The sequence below is a fragment of the Mycetomoellerius zeteki genome, unplaced genomic scaffold (assembly GCF_001594055.1).
Source record: "Mycetomoellerius zeteki isolate Tzet28-1 unplaced genomic scaffold, Tzet1.0 scaffold174, whole genome shotgun sequence".
In the NCBI taxonomy this organism is placed as follows: Eukaryota; Metazoa; Arthropoda; class Insecta; order Hymenoptera; family Formicidae; genus Mycetomoellerius; species Mycetomoellerius zeteki.
In genome coordinates this window covers 1,453,673-1,476,233 of record NW_017256696.1, presented here as the reverse complement: position 1 = coordinate 1,476,233, position 22,561 = coordinate 1,453,673, and the positions used below count along the sequence as shown (strand labels likewise).

At 31.3% G+C, this 22,561-nt stretch overlaps 3 protein-coding genes across 4 annotated transcripts in view; 1 reads left to right on the top strand and 2 right to left on the bottom strand.

The window, feature by feature from the left end:
• Positions 1-8,898: 8,898 nt before the first annotated feature.
• Y-f (yellow-f) lies at positions 8,899-13,780 on the bottom strand. Its single transcript, XM_018446243.1, has 6 exons — positions 13,759-13,780; positions 11,103-11,366; positions 10,494-10,693; positions 10,176-10,383; positions 9,703-10,038; positions 8,899-9,185 (listed from the first exon to the last, which is right to left on the bottom strand). The coding sequence occupies exons 2-6, from the start codon at positions 11,362-11,364 to the stop codon at positions 8,983-8,985; spliced, it is 1,209 nt and encodes a 402-aa protein (XP_018301745.1). The 5' UTR covers positions 11,365-11,366; positions 13,759-13,780; the 3' UTR covers positions 8,899-8,982.
• A 1,972-nt stretch (positions 13,781-15,752) lies between these two features.
• The window catches only part of LOC108721601 (organic cation transporter protein), a 10,728-nt gene continuing 3,919 nt past the window's right edge, over positions 15,753-22,561 (bottom strand). For both annotated transcript variants that reach the window (XM_018446242.1, XM_018446241.1), the window contains exons 2-9: positions 19,123-19,451; positions 18,880-18,983; positions 18,634-18,788; positions 17,919-18,229; positions 17,536-17,848; positions 16,665-16,846; positions 16,345-16,481; positions 15,753-15,977 (exon numbers count right to left, since the gene is read on the bottom strand). In XM_018446242.1, the coding sequence (XP_018301744.1) occupies positions 15,923-15,977; positions 16,345-16,481; positions 16,665-16,846; positions 17,536-17,848; positions 17,919-18,229; positions 18,634-18,788; positions 18,880-18,983; positions 19,123-19,446 (1,581 nt within the window). In that variant the 5' untranslated portion in view covers positions 19,447-19,451 and the 3' untranslated portion in view covers positions 15,753-15,922. The remainder of the gene's footprint in view (positions 15,978-16,344; positions 16,482-16,664; positions 16,847-17,535; positions 17,849-17,918; positions 18,230-18,633; positions 18,789-18,879; positions 18,984-19,122; positions 19,452-22,561) is intronic.
• LOC108721600 (beta-galactosidase) overlaps positions 17,587-22,561 on the top strand; it is a 21,714-nt gene continuing 16,739 nt past the window's right edge. The window contains exon 1 of the mRNA XM_018446240.1: positions 17,587-17,597. The gene's annotated coding sequence lies outside the window, so the exon portion shown is untranslated. The remainder of the gene's footprint in view (positions 17,598-22,561) is intronic.

Sequence of the window (22,561 nt, the reverse complement as noted above, 5' to 3'; positions counted from 1 at the left end):
CGCTCTTGACATATTAGTAAAATCATATTTCGTTCTATATACACGTATACATGTATATACTGTATATGCTATTTTGTATTTTTCTTTCTAAGAAAACTCTCTCGAATCTGACGTTACTGCCGTTCCAGATGAGCGATAGGCGAAATCAGTGCTTCGACTGCGGAGAAATGACGTATATGAAATCTGTTTTAAATTTCTATTTAATAGTATAGAAACTAACAAAACAACCGAAATTTATTAATCCGTATTGTTGCAACATTTATATTGTTACCAAAAATTGGTCACAATATTCTTTATACTGCAGTGTGCTGAACGGTACACGTGTATTTGTGTTTCCCGCTCATTAAACCTTTACGAGAGTGTACAGAACGCAGAAATTGCGCAGTAAAATTTGTTTTAAATGATCACGACGAAATGTCGAAATAACTGAAATTCATTAATCCGCATTAATATAACATTTATATCAAATTAATCAGAATATATTTCTTAATACCACAGAGCAAGTGCAATGGCATATGCACAGTTCTCAAATTAAACGCTTATTTGCTCCGTCCATAATAACATTGCATGCAATTTTCATTTGAAATATATAAATTTTAACATCCGGCAGTTACACATAACGCTGATTACGCTGTATAAATGTGAATTAATGTTTTTTGAACTTTATTTAAACTCATTCACTTTATTTTATGATTTATTTTGTAAGTACTATATATATATGTATATATAGTTTAGCAAATGAAAACTGTGGGCGCTCAATAAATTTCTATTTAATGTTACAAATGTAAGACTGCTAGTAGAATTTTTATTTTTATACCCCCCATGTTCACAATGACAAAGTGGTACTAAAGAAACGAAATACGTGCGACGACGCGCAAAATATGAATTATGTTAAAAATAGGTATCTTATACAGTTGGCATTATAATTATACATCCCGCTCATTTCTCGTACTGTCCCTTGAAATACTCAAGTCACGCAAAAGCATTAAAAGCTATCATTAAAACAGCCTCGAAGCACATGTGTAGTCAAAACTGTAATTAAAGAGACAAAAGGGTATAACAGTAAGGGGGACGTCATTTGTTGTATTCTATGTGCCAACATTTTAACACTATTTTTTAGCAGTTTACTCTACAAAATACGTTTATTTTTAAATCTATATAGGATAATAAACGATTATGAGAATAGCAATTATTTGAGTATATATGAACAATACGATATGAAAATAATAGTCATGCTTATCTCGAAAAAAGATACATAACGAGAAATAATGTACATATAATACTTAAATAGAAACTATTTTTTATTAATATTCTACATGACATGAAATTAATTTAATTAATCTATACTATTATATATATATGTATATATATATATATACCTATAATGCTAATGATGATAATGTTTTCAAACATTTCTCTCACTGTTAATACAATAACTTTAATATCCATGTATATGTGGAAATTTGGACTAGTAAATCATCGCACTAAGTGCAGACTTGTGCGAGCTGTTTTATAATAAATTTTTAACGTGCCGTGAACCCTTCGTAGTTCAGGACCCCTCTGTTAGTCCCGCAAGGCTTCGGGATTTCAGTCGATCGAATAAACGAATAAAGCCATTTCCTACTATATATGATTCTTCGGATACCAATGAAACTGACCTGTACAAAGATTGACCTTTTTTTTATATATACTATTTTTTTACTTATTTAATATACGTTGATCACCTGTCATACATAGAAAAATTATAATATTAATACTTTATTGTGCAAGTTTTTTTTTTATAATTCTTACTAATGGCATCAGGTCTGACAACTTGTAAGCTCCACAAACATAAACTCATGAACCGAATAGTAAACAGTTTATCCCGTTAGTAATATCGATTATTTCGCGTTTGCTTCATGATCAATCGTCCTTCGCATCGGAAGTCGGAAGTTGAAAGACGGAACCAAAAGAGAAAAGCGCTACTATACTTCATAGATCGTTACCGCGACGTTTCGAGACAAGCTCTATAAAAGAAAAAAAACGAATGGGTTGGTAAGAGATGGAACGGATCGTTGGCATACGTAGGACGCAGATGAGAGAATCGTCGGGAGGTAGAGGGTAGGTACGGTAGGGCGGAGGGACACACTGCGAGTTTGGCGGCAGTCGTTTTCCGAGGGATGGTTGGGCGGAAGGTTCCCGCGGGGCCTGTGTTATCGCCTCGGCAGGATGACCAGCCCGCGGTATCAAATATTAAACCTACTTGCACCCAGCAGCCTATCCTCGACAAGATATCCAAACCTTCCCTCTGCCGTCCCGCGCACCGCGACCAACCGGCCTGCCCTAACCGACCTACCACGTATACCACATCGCCGTGCACCAACGGCTACCATCAAAACCTACGCCTAGCCACTACATCTCTATCTCTCCACTTGCTGCTGTGCTTACGTTGTTTGTTCGTATAATGCCGGATATTCGTGGCCAGGAGCACAATTCGCCGCCGCGCAGCTATTTCGTACCGAGGTACCTCGGCAAAAATTGTTTTCTGACGATATTAAGAAGGTGTAACGAGAGAAGGAAAAGAAACAGAAAAAGAGGGGGGGAGGACGAAAAAAAAAGTCTGCGGAGTTATTGATATGTTGGCCGAATATACCTACGGGGGAGGGGGGGTTAATCACGCGAAGTAATGCATGTTCAAAATTAAAACAATGTCGTGAAATTTAAGAGATTCTTATAGAGTCTAATGTTTTCTAAAAATTAATTTATTATTGTAAAAGAAAGATTAATTGGAACCTGAACGTGGATATATGTAGATACGTATATCTGAGACAACGCATTTGTTACATATCAATCAAATACACACTCGAAAAGAGAAAAAGGGAAATTAATAGAAGAAATTTATAGGTACATACATAAGATATGATTTCTTTTTGTTGTGACCTTTGTTTCTGCTTACTAAATAACGATGGTATTTTTAATGCATAATACATGGAGTATACGTGGAAAGCGTCATAAAAGAATAATTACGAAAAGAATATTACTATATTCTAGTTATGCATAAAAATACAAGAATGATGCACTCTATATCAACGTTGCGTCCACGCTTAATAATTAACATATATATAGTTTCATGTCGTTACATAGTTTTACCAAGCGTATAATAACAGCTTTATTAATATTTAATATTTGTAATCACGTTTTATAGCAAGAGCTAAAGTGGTCTTTTTAATGTAAATCATATTTTTATCAGAATACGACGCGTATTATATGAAATTTAAGAAGTTCAGTATTAAAAATGCATACACATCAATGAATTGTAACAATTTTGTCTTAGGAATCAAAAGAAGTGGTCGTGTCTTGTAACAAGTATCCTGTATCAAGCATTTGATAACTTCCTTCATAATTATCAGCAAAATGATAATTATGAAAGAAGTTATTTTCTAAAATTTCTAAAAAAATTTTATTTATTACGTATATTATAATTTTTTTATTACAGTGATAAATAACTAAATCTTATTTTTTCACAAAAGAATCACTTTAATTTTGTTATTTTGTGTTAAATTAAAGGTTTTATTTGTTAAAAGAAAAAAAGAGAGAAAGAGACAAAAATGTGACAAATTATCATGAAAATTTAAAAGTTGAATGCAATAACAATCCAAATAGGTAAAAGTTATTTTAGACAATTGAATATTCGAAACATTTTTAAAGAAAACACTTTTAACAATGATATAAGAAAAAAGAGACTCATCAAGATATAGCATTTACAATTTACAAGTCATAACGTCTATGATCAATATATTGTAATAAATTAATTTATAGTTAAATTGTTTTTATATGATTGTTTTATTGAATAAATATTAAGATTTACACGCGCGAGCTGTTATGGCATTCAACTCCGAACTACGAATTTATTGTGACAGTGTATTTTAAAATATAAGGAACTAGAAAATTATTGTAAAAATTATTTTAAGAAGGTGTTTTACTGGAAATTGACAATTATATTTATTAATTTTTCAGAAATATATTTATATAACGGGATTATGTATAACGTTTGTACGGTAACGCGATGACTGCGTGATTCAAGGGCAGAGTTTTCTGATGCTCGCAAATAACTCATATAAAGATGTTACTTGATAAAATATAAGAGAGAAAAATATTAAAGAAAAGAGAGAGAGAAAGAGAGAGAGAGAGAGAGAAAGAGATAAAAATATATACATATATCTCTTACAGACATTCTTGTGCAGACATTTTCGTTTATCAATAAAAATAACGGTATTGCATGTGTCATTTGCTTGATAGTTATTTACTTTAATAAAAAATGAACAGTACTGATGTAGTATAATTATACAAAAGAAAAATATCCAAAATCTTTTCGTTTTTATTTTGACCGTGATTTTAAAAAAATATATCTTTTCATTATATATATTTAAAGTAATTATTGAAAATTGCATTATACTATTTCAATTTTATATTAAATTACAAATTTTCGAGCGTATTTTATAAATATAAATAAATAAAATGGAAGATTTCTCTTAATAGAAGTAATTAATTATAATTGTCAATTTTAGTATTTCATAATAATGAATTTCATAATTCATGATTAGGATAATTTTACAGTCGGGTCTTTTTATTTTTATAAAACATGTACCTATATGTATGTGTTTGATATGAAACAATTATTTAGTAATAAATTATGATGTTCTAAAGGCGGGTTGTTCCACTTTTTCGTAAACTTCAGCTTACTGTCTTACTTTCTTACTTTCTTATGTTCTTACTCTTTTACTCTTTTGTTTATCTAATAGGTAAATTACCACATAGTTCATCTGAAGATGGAACAACCGGCCCTAAGACGTATATCTTTAAAAACATTCTCTATTTCGATACAAATGCGAAAATATGTCATTATTATTTAAATTTAAATATTTTTACCATAACGTCAGAATAAAACAATAAACTGATATTTAGCCGTGTTTCGCAAAAATTAACGATCAAAATAATAATATGTCAAATTAAATTACATTAATTTAATAAGATTATACAAAATTATTAATCTAATTCTTTAATATTGAATCCGATATTCGTCATCCTTTAATTCTTTAATCGTCTTTAGAAAATCATTTCCACGCGGTCGTTTTCGTTCGAGAGCTTGCAATATTAAAAACTTTACAAATTACCGTGGCTGAGATCCACAGTTAAATCCACCACCCTAGATCGTAGATTACAGCAATTGTGGCGGAGAGATAGGAACGAAAGAGTGCGCCCCGGTGGCGGTGGTGGTGAGGGTGGAAATACGAAGGAAGAGAGTCTGGGTTGTGTTCGAAACACGAAAAGAATCCACGGGAGGAAACGCGCGGATCGTAGGGAGTCCAAATACACGGCGGGAGAAAACATAGGGCCACGTTTCGCCATACAATACACACGTACGTGCGCGCGCGACGTTACGCGTGTGTGGCACGTTTTCCTTAGGCTACAGTCGTGCCGCTTTCACGCATATATACATATACACGCGCGCACGCACACACCGTACGTACATATGCACGAACGTATGTACACATACACACGTGCCACCTACACGTACCCACGCGGGCCACACCGACGCATAGATTGCATACTTATGTCGGCACTGTGCACATAAAGTTAGGGGGGCGCGCGCTCTCCTTCGCTGCCGCACAAGAATAAGAAACACGGTAGCATACATAAACAAGAAGGTTGGGGATGCAGCAATTTAAAACGTACCCCGGAATTCCTCCCAACGGAGTCGTAGAGCGGCCCTCCGTATTACGAATTCCTCCCCGCCCTGCCGGTGTCCTCCTGCATCTTACTGGGAATTTCGGTCGTATAAAGTGGTACTATGGGCGCGAGAAGCCGTGTATTAGCGGATATATCTGTCCAACGATCGCTACCTGAGATCCCTCGATCGTGGATTTCGATGACGTGTAATCGGTCGTATGCCCGACAAGAGGGTTTCTCTCGCGTGTACGACCGATATAGTGCCCGCGAATGTGAATGAATTCGAGTAAATTCAGTCTTTTGATATAAAAAGAAATAAGAGTAATAAACGGGCGGGACCATTGTAGTTAATAGCAAATAGAATCTGTTTGGACAACAGCATCTTATTTGCTTTGCATTTTATTCCTAAACACAATCGTGTCAACGTATTAAGATATAAGTACTTCTCTAAGCGCAGAGATACATTTAGATAATTCATTCACGTTAAGAAGTTGCATATTTACAATGTACAATTAAATGTAATGTTGTTTAACAGAATCGTAAGAAATGCGTGCATATAATTTTTGATCAAGTTTTTATACGCGCGAGACTTTATAAATATTCATAAATAACGCACAAAGTAGCTCAGCACCATACACGTGGGACTGAACATATCGCAGGATAGCGTTCACATAGTACGTGGAATGCAACAGTACTGAAAAAACGAAAAATGCAATAGATTGTATAAAGATATTACGCTCATTATATCTATACGTAACGTACGATTTTTAAACAACTTTAATTTATAATCTCTAAACAGTTAAGCCTATTAAATTAGCCTATTTTTATATAGCACGATCAGTTTTACTTTCACAAATAAAAATAAATAATAATCTGTTCTCTAAAATAATACTCCAAGTGTTTATAAATCTAAATAATAGACAGTAAACTTATCTTATAGAAGATTAACCTGTAATGTAATAAATTATCAACGTTAGCAAATTTTGGATTTCGTATCTTCTTCATTGTTCATCGAAACAATAGTTTGCGTTAAATTAAAAATATAGAAAAAGTGGCTTTTAAATTTATAAATTGCACATGAAATATTCCATTAAAAATTTTCTTTGTATCCTTCTCAACGATACCTATACAATCTGTTGATATATCACTGATATGAACATAAGGGGTAGATGGGAGTGGGGCCTTAATCATGGCGCTCGCAAAACTTAACCGAACAATACCGGCACACGAATATCCTTTCACACTATTACCTATTATAGAGATCAGCGCCAGCATCAGCGCGGATAAGTCAAATAACGTTAACAATGGAGAATTTCAAGTTACTTCAGCGTTGTGAATCGAGCGATTGAGTGTTTGAACGGCGGTGTCGCCTCGGGCGGCTGTGTTTGCAGATATAAGGGACTCAGGCCGGGGTCTCGGCAAGTTGGGGGAGTTCAATTGGTGGCAGCAATCCTAGTAATGTACCCGTGGGGCCGTGTCAAAGTGCTCTCTGCAAGAGCACGACGTTGCATTCTGCATTCTAGCTACACCTTCATTCTTAGAAGTGAGGAACGGGATAGGTCGACGGAGAATGGAAGACGGAGCGAAGATAGGAAGCGGCGACTCCTATCGGAATCCACTTGTCCTTCATCTTTCGACTTATCGATAAGATAACAAAGATACCTGCGGGAAATGAATAATTTAAGGGAGTTGACAAATCGTGAATATTTGAGCAGTGAACAGAAATTCAGGGAAGGGGGCAGGGTGGAAACGAGGCTTTTCGGATACGAGCAGTTGTAAAAATGTCTGACAGAATATACGTATTGTGTTTGTACGGACGACTACGCGAATCGAGAGCGATATAGGTTTTCTGATGTTTCGCAAATAATTCACATAAAGGTGTTACTTGCTAAAAATATTAAAGAGAGAGATAGAGAGAGAGAGAGAGAGAGGGAGAGAGGGAGAGAAAGAAAATGTATATCGTTTATATACCAGAAAAAAGTTGTATCTCGTTTACATACAAATCACTCGACTTGAATGGAGTAATCGATACCTTCGTATCAGTATGCATAATTTGATTTACTGAAACATGCCCAGGAGTTCTATATTGCATATTGGAGTTCGATCGATCGTGAATATGGACCTCTCCTTTTATAAGTCGATAGAACTGCTACAAAGGTGGAAGAGGGAGAGGGGAAGAGGAGAAGGAGAGAGAGAGAGAGGAGAGAGGAGAGAAAGGAGAGATACAATCTTTGCAATAGCCATTTTCTTATTCCGCGAAGAGATTACTCGCCGCGGTTAATGGCGCTGCGCGAAATCTGGTGATTTAATTGAATGTAGGTAGCAACGACCGTTGGCATACATTTTAATTCTGCAGACGCGCGGCGACGAATAGGCCTTCAGTCTTTTCGCACCTCTACGCCCCGACGACTTCGCTTTAAAAACCAACGACTAAATAATGTATATCACAGTGGCGAGAGCGGGCGGTAAAACAGTTATAAAAACACCGGCAACTACGTTAGGATCAATTATTTAGGATGTACAGCTCCGTAAAGAGAGAGTAGACCAGTCGTAAAGGGGGCGGAAGAAAGTAGCGCTCCTAGGACGGGTTTGACGGGAGAAGGGAGAGGCGGAACCTACCGCGGGAGTTATAAAGGTTGCAGTTAAAACTTCCTTGAATTATCAAGGGATTGACTAGCTAGTGACATAGTTGACGCGACTTATTTTAAAATGATACGCTGAAATTTCAATTCCGCTATATCCACTATGGTCGAAAATAGATCCCGTTTCTAATTAGTTGCGAATTGATATTTTCCATTTTCTTCGACACAACTGATTTAACATATGTCGATTATTTATCATATTTAAGATGATTAAAATGAGAGAGAGAGAGAGAGAGAGAGAGAGAGAAAGGAGGGAGAGAGAGAAAGGAAGAGTAAGAGAAAGAAAGAGTGGAAAGAGGGGGATTGTACACGATCTTATTGAAAAGTATAAAAGTAAAGATAACGAATTTATGTAGTATATATATAGTCTTTTTTTATTTGCTAGACTAATAACTTCATTGCCCATTAGATATTTTGGGCAATTATGTAGGAATTCTCTTCTTTTATTTAATTTAACGAAAAAAAGAGAGCTTAGTCACATTTAATGATAAATTAATACAACACTACTTAAGAAATACCATTTCACAGTTTACAAATATAAGCAAAGTCTGTAGTACGTTTACCACTGCATTAAGTAAACAGTATTATATGCATATGATTGAATTTTGAATGCCTTTCTTTCCAAATTTAATCAATTCGCTGCATTGCATTTGCATAAAAATGTTAATGTCTCGAGATCAATGGAAGTAATGAAAAAGTTTGTCATCGACGGATCAAAACTACCCTGCATAAATTTCTGTAAATTATTAGAGAGGACGTATAATTTCCGAGATTCATTATCGATAGCTATGGCCTGAGGAAAGACCAATGTTGTATTGTCCTGCGCCACTAATTCTACAAACAAAAATTACGTATGATTTTAGCATGTTAAACACGAATTTATAAAACAGTCTAATGGTTTATAATTATTTATTTGTTGAATTTTATTAAAATATTTTTAATTGTTGTTCTTATAAAAGCTAAAGATATGAGATGGAGTATTTCAACGAAAGTTATATGCTTTGCTATTTGTAGACTTTAGAGACATCTCTGATGAAATATATGAATTATATTGTAGATTATTTTAATATAAAAGTTGTCTAATGATACATATGACGTGAAAAATATCTTTATTATTTTTAAGACGTAATGTATATAGGAGATTAATGATCAATATTATCAGTTAATAAAAAATTTAGTAAGTTAAAAAATTTCATAAAATTTTTATCATGTAGAGTTTATCTGTTTAAAAAAGTGAAAAATAAAGAAATTGGACAAAAAGTTAATTTAATGTTAATATATTATTAAAAAAATTTATTTATGTATTCATAAATGCGAGTGATTAATAAGTATTTTATCATACAATACTTACTGAATGTTTCTGGATTTAATTTCGTTGTAATATCCCAACACGCGATACCATTTCTGTTTATTTGAGTAAAATAGTTGATACATGTTTCCGGATCAATAATAGAAGATGGTCCTTGAGTCAACGGTCCCTTGGTGCCGACAATACGGAAATTATTATAGATCTCTGATCTTTTCGATTTTTTGTCCTGCAGAATATCTGTAGGTACAGAGAATTCTGTAATACCGGACATGGAGTGAAAATAAAGCACTCTACTTCCATTGGCGTAAATCGGTGATAACGACATTCCAAAAACGCCATCAGTCCACTGGAAGTTATAACCGCTAATATTGTAATTACCTGCCAATAATTGTTAGAAACAATCAAATATATCACGAGATAATAAAATAAATTTTAATTTAAAAGAGTTCTAGATTAGTCTTTCGACTAATAACTTAAAGTCCCGTATGATTCGTGGCTAATTTTTTTTATATTACCGCTCAATGGGTCAAAATGAAAGAAATGGTGATTAATCCGCCAAGAATCGTTCTTTTCCCAGCTATATATCACTATGCCATACTCGGTTAAATCGCTCATATACGCGTATGCCTTATCACATTGTCCAGGTGCAACATCGATCACAATTTCAGCAATTAAACTTTCCGGCTTTATATCTGTATCCTTCAAGATATATTTGCGTAAAATCTGCATAAATGAATGAGATAACTTGCAATATAAATTCGAGATGTATACAAAAGTAGTTTTTTTAGAATCAGTATAGATTATGTAAATCCATAACTTTTTATAAACGATACCCTATTCATTTTCAAATCGATAACAACAAGTGTCATCGGTCGCACGACTATGGAGTCTCCCAAAATGTCGTTTATTCCTGTGTCAAGACCCCACATACGATCACAAGCATCAATTCCAACACGGAATATGTTTACGAGGCCATCGGGTGAACTAATGTTATTTGCTTCAAGATCAGGATACGGTGTTAAGACTGGACTATCTATATAAGTAATTAAAGAATAAGTATTACATCTCTTTATCACGAGATAAAAGTATTTTGGAAGATTTTTTACTAAGTGTACACTTGAAATTTATTATATCACTCTCGCGCGTGTATACAATTTGAATTTTTAAAGATTTTTTTCCTTAATAAAATGTTCTCTCATGCAAATAACATCTAATATAACATCGGATTGTGAGAGAAATTTTTTAGCGTTTACATTATTATGACGTACTGTTTTACTATAAATATTAAATAAAAATTTGTATGCATTATAAATTTATAATATTATTTCTATATATATAATTTTTTTACGCATATACGTGTATACATTATAAAATCCATGTAACGTAAAACATGCGTATTATATACGTATTTTAGAAAACTTTGTTTAACTATATTTACTTACGTCTGTTGTCGCTCATTGAAAAGCTATTTAAAGTAGCTAAAACACCTTTTTTCCATCGTGGTATTGTAACGAACATTTTGTTGTGCCAAACAGCCAAACCTAGTGGTACATTATTTTCTGGGATGTAATCGCCAGAAGCTTTATACTCATTTCGAACGGTATCATTTGGAAGTTTGAATTCGACTTCGTTCCACGAATAAACGGTATTTAAGGTGTGGCCGGGTGTGATGTCCAAGCAAGCCAGAAACAGTAAATAGAACATATCTACAAAAAATCGATCCAAACGTTATTACAATCGCTTATAATCTTTAATTGATATATAAGTTAAACTAAAATATAAAACTATCTACAAACAGTAAATAGTTTCTAATTTAAGAAAGATTATAAAATTTTATTAACTCTGACGTAAATTTAAATGTTGAATATGCAACGCTCAATTGTAATATGACTACAAGTGATTGTCACTCTTGAAAATGTCGAATACAATAATGTAATAGGTAATCCATCATAATCACTACAAGATGTATCATTTATATGAAGATGATTATATGACAATGATTACACAGGTCAACAAGGTTTTGTTGTTGGGAAGCTGTGGGTCATTTCCGACGTAATTTTCTGCGTAGAATCCGAATCTGAAATCAGAATTGGCCTATCACGTCAGGATTTTGAGATATTTGAGGATATATACTCGAAAAATGCGTTTTTTTGCTATTTTCGAAGTTATGATCATTAGAGTTTTCCACGTCTAGTGAAGAAAGAAAAACCGATATTTGTCAATAAACAAACAACTTATTATTTTTTTTATACACACCTGCAAAATATCCTTTTTTATGCATTCAGGTGCTTCGTTTATCGAGCGAATTTCGAGCATCCTAAAACTTTCAGCGAGAAAGTTGTTCATTCGGATATGAACAAATGTTCTGGAAAGTTTCATTTTCATTGCATTAATAAGTTTAAAACTAATGATTTGTTTAAAGTTGGTAGACGCCTTGCACTCAGAGCCGCAGCGCACAAGACGCGCTGTCCGTTATTCAAGGTCCTAATATATAAACAGTCACAATTGTGACTGTTTGCTGTCTTAACAATGGCCCCGCGTAAGTGTTTAAATGATCCTAACAGTTTTTGTTATATTTGTGGTCGTTTCACGTTTGTTAAGAACAGGAACGAAAAAGACGGGAAAAACGGTTACGCAAGTGGGTTAAAATGCCCGTAACTTGGCGAAAAAAAATCGTAGGTAGTCGATCAATATCTCATTTTGAAGGGTAAGAATATTACTAAATGATGCAAATAGCACAAAAGACCCAAAAAATTGGTTGCGTCCTGTACATAACCTCTAAAGTAGCATAAAAACGCATTTTTCGAGTATATATCCCCTAATATCTCAAAATCCTGACGTGATGGGCCAATTCTGGTTTCAGATTCGGATTCTACGCAGAAAATTACTTCGGAAATGACCCACAGCTTCCCGACAACATCCAAGACCCCCTTTTTTGTAGACCTGTGTTATGTGTATTATTGGAAATACATATATCAGAGCCAGGAAATGCATCGATATTTATACGTAATTTTATGAATTCCCTTAAATTCATAAAATTGACATTACAAAATTTAGAATGTCAATGTCAACAATATGCTGGTGTAACACAAAATAATGTCCGAATATTTTTATTTTTAATATTCCTTGGAGCAAGGTATAAATATAAGCTATTTTTTTTTAAAGAAGAACAGGCTCTACAAGTTCTATACCGGTCGAAGCTAGATCTTTTAATGCTTTAAATAATTCAATGTGAATTATATATAGTATATATATATAATATATATAGTATATACTATATATATAGTATGTACTATATAGTATATATATATAATATATATAGTATATACTATATATAATTCACATTGAATTATTTAAAGCATTAAATATAGGCTGTTGAATTTCTATTATTAATTGTGTTTCTCACATTGTACGGTTTAAAAATAAGATTCTTATTGTCTATAGGTTCTCGTCCTAATTTATAATGCACGTTTTTGCATATGAAAATGGAATACATAAATTATAATTTAATTATTATAAACATTGAAGATGGAGAATGGAATTAAGTTCTATATATATATTAAAAAATAATGAAATATAATTTTTGTTTAATTTTACATAAATTTTATTAAAACAAAAATATTATATTAAAACATTTGTTAAGTGAAGTTACTTAGATCGAATATTATTATGCTAATATGTGAGCAATGATATTTGAATCAAACTTACATTATAATTATATGTGTTACGCTAACTTTGGAAAATATAAAAATATGAAGCAAGAACGACGTATCATAAAGGACTTATCATTTATATTTAGATCAGAATTTATATAATGATCAGAAAATCGTAAAATTTCTTAATTTTATTAATTGCTTAAAGTGCAGCAATGACTTTGTATTACAGATTAGATTGCTAATTTAAAAAAAATTTGATAAAAGTTTGTACAAATTTTTGTTGTCCACTAAAAAACAGAGATTACTTCGAGATAAAATAAGATTTACAAGATAAGATTCAATCTAAAGTTTGAATTATTAATTCACAAGGATGAATTTATTATTCTAAATATATGAAAAAAGAGGATTATACTTTTTATGTGATTAAAGTTAAAATACTCACTGCTTGAACTGGTGAAGCAACTTTCTCTGAAACGATTCAAGATGGAATGACGCTATAATACACCTGTGGTATCGGCTTTTATACCTTCTTCCAATCGTAAGTGTCGATAACTTTGGAATAAAAAAGTCTCCATAGAGATGCCGGATGAAACATTGGATAAATACAATCTCAACTTTAGACGAGCACATTAATAACAAAGCTATGTTTTTTCAATTAATTTTAAATACAAGATTTATAAAAAATGTTAATTATTTTTTAATATGCTTCTTATTATGTATATATTATTTTTTAATATGCTTCTTATTATGTATATATTCATACTAATTTATGTAATAAATCTCTCTCGCTTCTTTTTTATTTTCACCCTTCGTAATGCTCTTTTTAATACTCTCATTTTTAAGTAATTATTAGTTAATAATTTCGTAAAGATAAGATATAAACTAAAATATATGATTATTTTATTAACAAATCAAAACTGGAATGGATAGTTTGACAAATTCAATTTATCAATTATAGTTACTGATATATAAAATTGCTTTACACACAGGATTTGAAAAGTTCCTTTTTAAAAGTAACTCGTTACCATTACACATTAGCAAATCGAAAAAGTAACTTAGTACCGTTATTGTCGCTCGAAAAGTAACTTAAAACGTTACTTAAAACGCTTACTTTCTGTATTACATTTTTAATATTAAAAAAAAATCAAAAGAAACAAAAAATTTATTTTTTAATATTTTTTGTAAAAATATTAATAGAAACAATAAAATTGTGTATTTTTAAAATTTACAATACACATCACAAAATTTAACGATAAAAAATTTTAAATACTCAAAATGCAAATTAGAAAATTTTAATTTTTCATAAATTTTTAAATATAGTCAAACTTATACTTTTTTCGCTCTTTCTTGCAAAAAAAATTTTAACTGATAATTTAGAACTCAAAATTGTTCTCAAAATATATGAAATTACAATTTATTATGAACGTTGTTTCTGGAGAGTTACGACGAATTCAAAGGGATACTAGATCTTAATAAATTAATTAGATTACTAATACTAGAGCAATGGCTTTATTTTTTCAGTAAATTAAACTGTAAATATGTTTAAGTAAAAAAAATACACCTTGTTGTCATTTAAATTTATTGTGTTGGTAAAGTTTGAATGGCTCTTTTATTCTTCATCATCGATAATTATAGTTATAACTACGTCCGCATTGTGTGAAGGTTATATCTTTAGTTCCTAGACCAAAAGATTATAAATACAACATGATAATCGTAAATTATTCACTTAATCTTATTTAATTGCGCAAGTTGAATGAAAGAATTATTTTGCGTAAAGTATTGTTCAATTATGAAACTAACGTAATTATTTCTAAGAACTATTCGCAATAAAGAAAAAGTTTAGAAAATAAATTTAATACAATATTTATTACAAATGCAATAAAATATCGATCTTTTTTATGCATAATATATTATCATGCAAAGACGTGGGAACTATTGGTCATTCTGATATTAGATTACTGTATAATATCGATGATATTATAATCACAATATTTCAAAAATGAAGGAAAACACTATTGTCGACTTTGAACCATATCGATTATTTAATAAATAGATATTTGTGTTTAAACACACTTTGTCTATTTTATTTGAAATTGTTAACAAATAGAAAATGCTTTTCTTATAAAAAAAAAGGAAATTCTATTTATATATACATTGAGAGGTCTTACATAATAATTACGTATACTTATTTATTTGGCAGTAAAAATTTAATACTTATTGTTAAACTTCATGTGTGAATTTCTTGGGAAATGCATCGATACAGTTATATATTTTTCTAAAAATATTTATATATATTTTCTATAAAATATCTTTTTTTAAAATTATAATATGAAGAATATGAGTCAAAAACTTGATGAGGAATGATAATAAAACTAATTTTGCTAATATTATACGAAAATAATATAATAAATAGAACTTTTAAATATATATGCGCAACATGGCTTGTTTTATGCTAACACTCGAATAATAGCATGATTAACCATTTAGATCACTTATCACAATTTGATATAACGAGTACGCATGCGCGTGTGTATGTGGGTATTCGTGGTCGCGCGCGCTTTTTTTCTGAAATATTTAAGACTTCATAAGTAACCAATAATCTTTCTTTAGAGCGTCACTTCTTCTTCCAAATTTTCACGTTTTTCTTTCAACTTATGCTTCCTGTATATAAAAAAGCAATGTGTTTTATAATTTAAATTAAATTTAAAATCACATTTGGATAAAAATCATAGTTTTAATGAAATTTATATTTGTATTCTATATACGAGCATACATTACTTTTTTAATAATTCACACATGAAAAATACAAAGAACGTCCTAAATATCGTGAATATTTTATTATATGTCATTATTTTATTTGCATTATTTATAAAACGACGAAATCTTTCACGCGAAAATTGATAATGCATAAAAAAATACCGCGATGTATATGCGTATATGCTCATGTACAGAAAATTATAGAATATTTGAAATGCGAAAAGTATCTTTTTTACAATAAAAAAAATATGTATGCAAAAAGTTTACATACTTTCCAAATTCTTCGCCATCTTGAAGTGTTTCTGGTAATGTACATTCGGCAGTTTCGGGTAATAATAAGCATAATGCAGATCCAATCAATGGCAAAATTCCGAATATAGTAGGTGGTAGCCACGTCTCAATGTTATTCTGAAATAATATCTACGATTGGTAATCTAGAAAACTTATTAGCAACTGGCGATTTTTCGGGTATTTGACGTAAAATTATTATTATCACGGCAACAATTTAATTCAAATCTCCATACACACAAACGTGAATTGAAATGTTATTTATTAACATCTATATTTACGATCGATTTTAATTAAACTTACCAAAGATACTACAAAGGGTGCTAAAATAGAGCCTATTCTGGCACACATGCTACTTGTTCCGATTCCTATGTTCCTCACGACTGTAGGAAACAGTTCTCCGGAGAAAAGATAGACTGTTGTAAATGACACTGACATGCCGACAATACCGAGGCATGTCAAGAGTAGTCGTAACCATTCTGTATCTATAAGAAATGAATGAATTGTCGCTGCACTTAAGGGGATCCTAAAGTCGTCTGTATTACCGACTAAATCGTAATTTTTGTATAACAAATACTTTTTTTCTCTTTCACAGATTCAAAAATCCTTTTCCACGATTAAAATATACACATTAATACGTGTTTGTGAGGTGAAATTTATGCCGAAAACGACAAAAAATTTCGAAATTGAAATCTTAAGAAAAATTTTTTGTCGTCCTCGGCATAAACTCCACTTCGCAAACACATATTAATGTGTATAATTTAATCCTGGGAAAAGATTTTCAAATCTGTGAAAGAGAAAAAAGTATTTGTTATACAAAAATTACAATTTAATCGGTAATACAGACGACTTTAGGATCTCCTTAAATGAGTCATAATCACTTTATAGATATCTCGATTATCGTAAATTTTCTTTGCTACTTAATAGTAGAATGAAACTTTTTTTCCGTGATTAGGCCGTTGATTAATCTTCAATCAAAAGATCATCAATCAATAGAGAGACTCCGTCAGAACGGAAAACATTTACTTTAACAGATTTACTAAAAGTAACAGCATTATCAAGATATTAAGAAAAATTTTTATGCAAAACTCATTCCATTGATAGTTCAAAAATAAGAGGAGGCATTATAAAAAAACATAACGATGAATTATAATCATGTCGTAAGATTTCTTACTGTTTGATACGATGATTAGAAACAGACAGGCCACGCCACTTATAGAATTGCTGCAAATCAAGGTAATTCGTCGACCCAATGTATTCATTGCCCACCATGCGACAAAATTCCCAGGAATCTGTATGGCACCGGACACTGCGAAATTAATAAAAATATCGCCACCGACTTGGCCAATATACTGTGATATGCCAAACAAACCCATTCCGCAAACGATCCAATTAAAGAAAATAGAGAGTGACTTTATTCGCATATTCGGCGTGCGAAACAAGTCCAAAAACGAAGCCTTGTAATCTAGCGTAGATTTTTTAAGATTCTAAAATATATACAAAAGCAAGTGTTACAATTTGTCCAAATATTTTAATAAAAAAGATTGTAACTCTTACCTGACGCGAACAATGTTTCTTAACTATTTCGGGAATGTTTACATTTTTCACATTATTGATATTGACTGCCTTTTGCAATATCTTGCACGCTGCTCTCTGTTTTTCCATAGCTAGTAACCATCTCGGTGATTCAGGTATTATCCACCAATAACTTAAAAGAACAATAGACGGAAGTGTGATGGCAATCTGTAGATGTTGCCAATGTCGAAACCAGAACGCGAGTCCTGCCAGTGACATATGGCCTAAACTGAATGGAATTTGATATAAAACGGTGATGGCAGCACGCCATTTAATACCTACTATTTCCATACCTGAAAGATATTAAGGAAGGAAATTTATAATTAACTTATCTTATTAGCAAAGAAATTTGATTCAATGTAACATTTAAATTGACGTTCTAAATATTACTTTTCTTTGAAAGTTATTAATTATGCGTTTAATAGATATAATATATTTTGTAATAGTTCCTTATATTTAGGTCCGTATTCAGAACGCGCGGCGCTTTTGTCAGGAAACACGGCAGTGTTTCGGCACTAAGACAAGTGCAGTATGTCATAACGCGAGACCGGCCGTGTTCCTTTACGATAAATACGTGCTTTTGTGTCGGAAATTCTACAGTACACGTAACGTGAACTATATGCTAAATACGCCCTAACACTGTAAAAGCGCCGTTCTAAATACAGGCCATCAATTTTATAAAATAAGAGCTACTTACAGATAACGTAACTAGTAACCATTGTGCCGCCAGTAGCTAAGGCACTTAACAACTTCAGCAGTAGTAGTGCGTAAAACCAAGGTACTACAGCGCATCCAATACCCGACAAAAGTTGAAGAATAACAGAAATCATCAGCGGCGTTTTCCTGCCATATCTGAGATATTCGTGTACTTTTCATTTCATAACTGTTTTACGGTTTAATTATAACGATTTGAGATTATATATTCAATATTGCGTGCATTCACCTGTCTGCTAAACTGCCGAAGATTATGTTGCCAAGAAGCACTCCGAACATAAGAATAGACTGTTGAATATTCGCATAATGCGTTCGATCACAGACAAGATTCCACTGAAACGCAATAATAATAGTCTTTTACTTTTCTAGATAATTTTCAAATCAGTGAACGAAAAGTGATTTTATAAATTTTTGCAGATACGTTTTTTGACATTATAAAAAATAATGATTTTCGAACTCATAACACAGTTACCTGCGATATGATAGTCTCGGGAAATATTTTTCTGTCGTACTCCCATTCCGTGCATTTTATCCGAGTACCATTAAGATTGACCGTACATTGATCCTTGGAGTATTCCTCCGTAATAGCAGGTTCCGTACAGTTGTAATCTTGATGAGGCGCCATAAAAACGATTGCTAATTGATGCCATGCTACCGGAAATTTGACCAAAGAAATCGCCAGGCAGACGATGATTTGCCACCTTCCAAGATTGCCAATCGCGATCTGCACGGCGTCCACATTTGTGTCAGAATCGACATGATCGTCCTTACCGTTAGGGACTTGCTTGGCATTCATATGTGCTGCAATTTAAGAAGACCTCTTTTTTTATTTACGTATTTATAAACTCACTTTAAATTTTATTAATCAAATTTTTATCAATCTTGAGTTATGACATCGATTTCGATGTGAATTCTTGCAGAAAAGATTGTTACTTTCACATGTAGGAATAAATCACACATAAATTATTCTCCCTATTAACGATATAAACCAAGCGATAATAATTAATGAAATTTAATACAGTTATTAATCGTAGGATATTAGTATGTGTCATATTCTTTTTTTTCCATGACATAACATACGACGCAAATTTTTGTCGCATGGAATCTTTATTTGCATGACGTATTGCTTTTGAAAAAAATTATGTACGTCGTAATTACGCTCAATATTTATTCTTCATTCTAGTTACGAGTTTATTGCATTACAATACAATGATGACGTTGATTTACAGCTTCTTAATAAATTTTGCATAATCGGGCGCCATTAACTACACTGAAAAAAAGATTGGCTGCTGCAGCAAATTAGATGGTAAAATATGGCATAGCATTTTTAATTGGCTGCAGCAATTTTTGGTTGCGTTAACTTATCTGCAATGTCAACATAGGATTTCGATAGACTAACACAACCAAAAATTGACTGCTGCAACCAATTAAAAATGCTATGCCATATTTTACCATCTAATTTGCTGCAGCAGCCAATCTTTTTTTTCAGTGTACGTATTATTTAATAATACAAAATTATTTATTGTAAAAAAGCTTTGTACAAAGAAATTTTATCGTAAAATTATAATCTTAATAATTGTTATTTCGTATAATAATCGTAATATTTATGCAAACATATTTACATTCTCCTATAAAAATTTACTTAAAATCGTATAAAATTTTATCATTTTAATTCGAAGATTGAAATATCGTTGACTTCTTCAAAACAAAATCTGTTTTTAATACGCATTTCTTTACTTAATGAAAGCAACAAAAATTTTATAATCATTGTTCACAAACATTGTGAATCCATTAAGTTAATTAAACAACTTACATTAAAGTACATTTATACTGAAAACATATTTATCGAAAACGTATCTCTTTGTCATATAGACTTTATTTGTGCAACTGATAATTTATGACTATATCAATATACTTGTGATTTCAAGAAAGTGGTAACATGTATAATTATGAAAACAATTTACATAGAAAAATCTAATTAAAATTGACAAGAGACAAATCTATTAGTTGTAATCTATTAGATGATGAAAACAATTTACGATTTTCCTCGTTCAGTATTAGAGAATCGAAATTAAATCATCAATCCGTAATTGTTAGACAGTTACATAATAAAAAATTTAACCTCGCTTGTTCATGACAAATGATTCATAAATATTTATAAACCAAACAATGCCAGCTCTTTTCTTCTTACGAATATTTCCAAGTAATGAGATCTCAGAGTAGCATCAAATGACTTTCTTGATATTGTATAAATAAATTGATTTACGTACATACAAAATACGATAAAAATTTATCCACATAATCTGTAGTACAAGTGAGTTCATAATAATATAATTGTTAAAAATTAGAAAAATTAAAATCGATAAAGAAAGATAGAGAAATTAATTAATATTTATTTTTTCTGAAATTAAATCTTAAGTGCACTATGCAAGTGAATTTGAATCGAAACGCATCTTACAATTGATGTTACTAACAATCATTTTATGACATGACAATAAGGCCAATTTATATAGTAATAAATATATAAATACATTATTAGGTGTTGCGGCGTAAATAATGGTGAAACCAGTTCGCAGAATGAAAAACGCTAGAGAGTGCATGTAAACCATAAAATGCATGCTAACCTCGAGACATCAAGAAGACAACCTTCGATCTCGGGCGCTGCAACTTACATCCTTCTTCGGCGACTCGAAAGGTCAGTTTTGCCTTTCAAGCTGCCATGTCTTCGTCGTGCGATACAGATTTATTCTAACGTTAAAATATGTACACGACGAAATAAATGGCTCAAATTTTAAAGATAAGAAATTTTTATCAAAATTTGGAGTCAGCTTTTGCTTTGCGAAAAGAAAAGTTATCATGATTTATCATAGCTTTTCATGTTTTTTTTATCGCATTCACTATAATTTAAAAATATTTATGCTTAAGATGCTTTAAAACATATTTCATATATTACATTATTCTAATATATGTTTCTTTTAAACGTAAACAAATGTTTAACATATCTTTTTCAATTCAATACAGATGTAAAAACTTGAAGACAGATTTTTTGAGGTATACTACAATTACACTATTCGACAAAAAAATAACATCAGAACGAGATTAATCATTTTCTATAGTTTCGTGGACGCTAAACACGAATTAATGGTAAAAAGGAAATTCCCCTGAGAATTCCAGGTTTTCTCTCTTCACATCTTTCTAGGTAGTAAACACCCTGAAAATTATAGCTTTCAATTATGTTCATTTAAACTTAAGGGTTTCTTAAGTCGCTGAATATGAATCCAATGTCAAAATTGACAAATTCAAAATCATGAAAGATTTTTATAAAGTGCAACAATTTGGACATTTTTAAGATTTGACTCTTGCAGTAAAACTTTTCTAGCATGTCATATATCGTAATAATATGACAAAATAGTTAAAAATAATCCTTTTTTTGCAACTACAATTGCAAATTTTTCAAAATTGTGACGTGATGGAGCAATTTGGATTTATATTGGACATTCAAAAAATTAGAAAAAAATCTAGTCTCGTTCTCTCTTGTGTTCGAAAAAAAGTTATCCATCATATATATAACGATAAAACTTATTTTCAAAAAATTTTACCATGAAAGTATTATTATATATATAAAATATTAGCATAAAAGATGCTAAAATATAGTAAAATAAAATATAAAAGGAAGATAATAAAATGCAAATATAAAAATAGTAAGCATATAAACACAATTAATTTTCAATGTGAGATATGGACAATTGAGAGCAAACGCAGTTAAATTTAACGTATATCTATTTCTGTATAATAATCTCAAATAATTATAATTATTTCTAATATTTTACTATAGTTCATAACATTATTTATAATTAACTATAGTTTATAACATTATTTTTTTATTAATACACTGAAAAAAAGATTGGCTG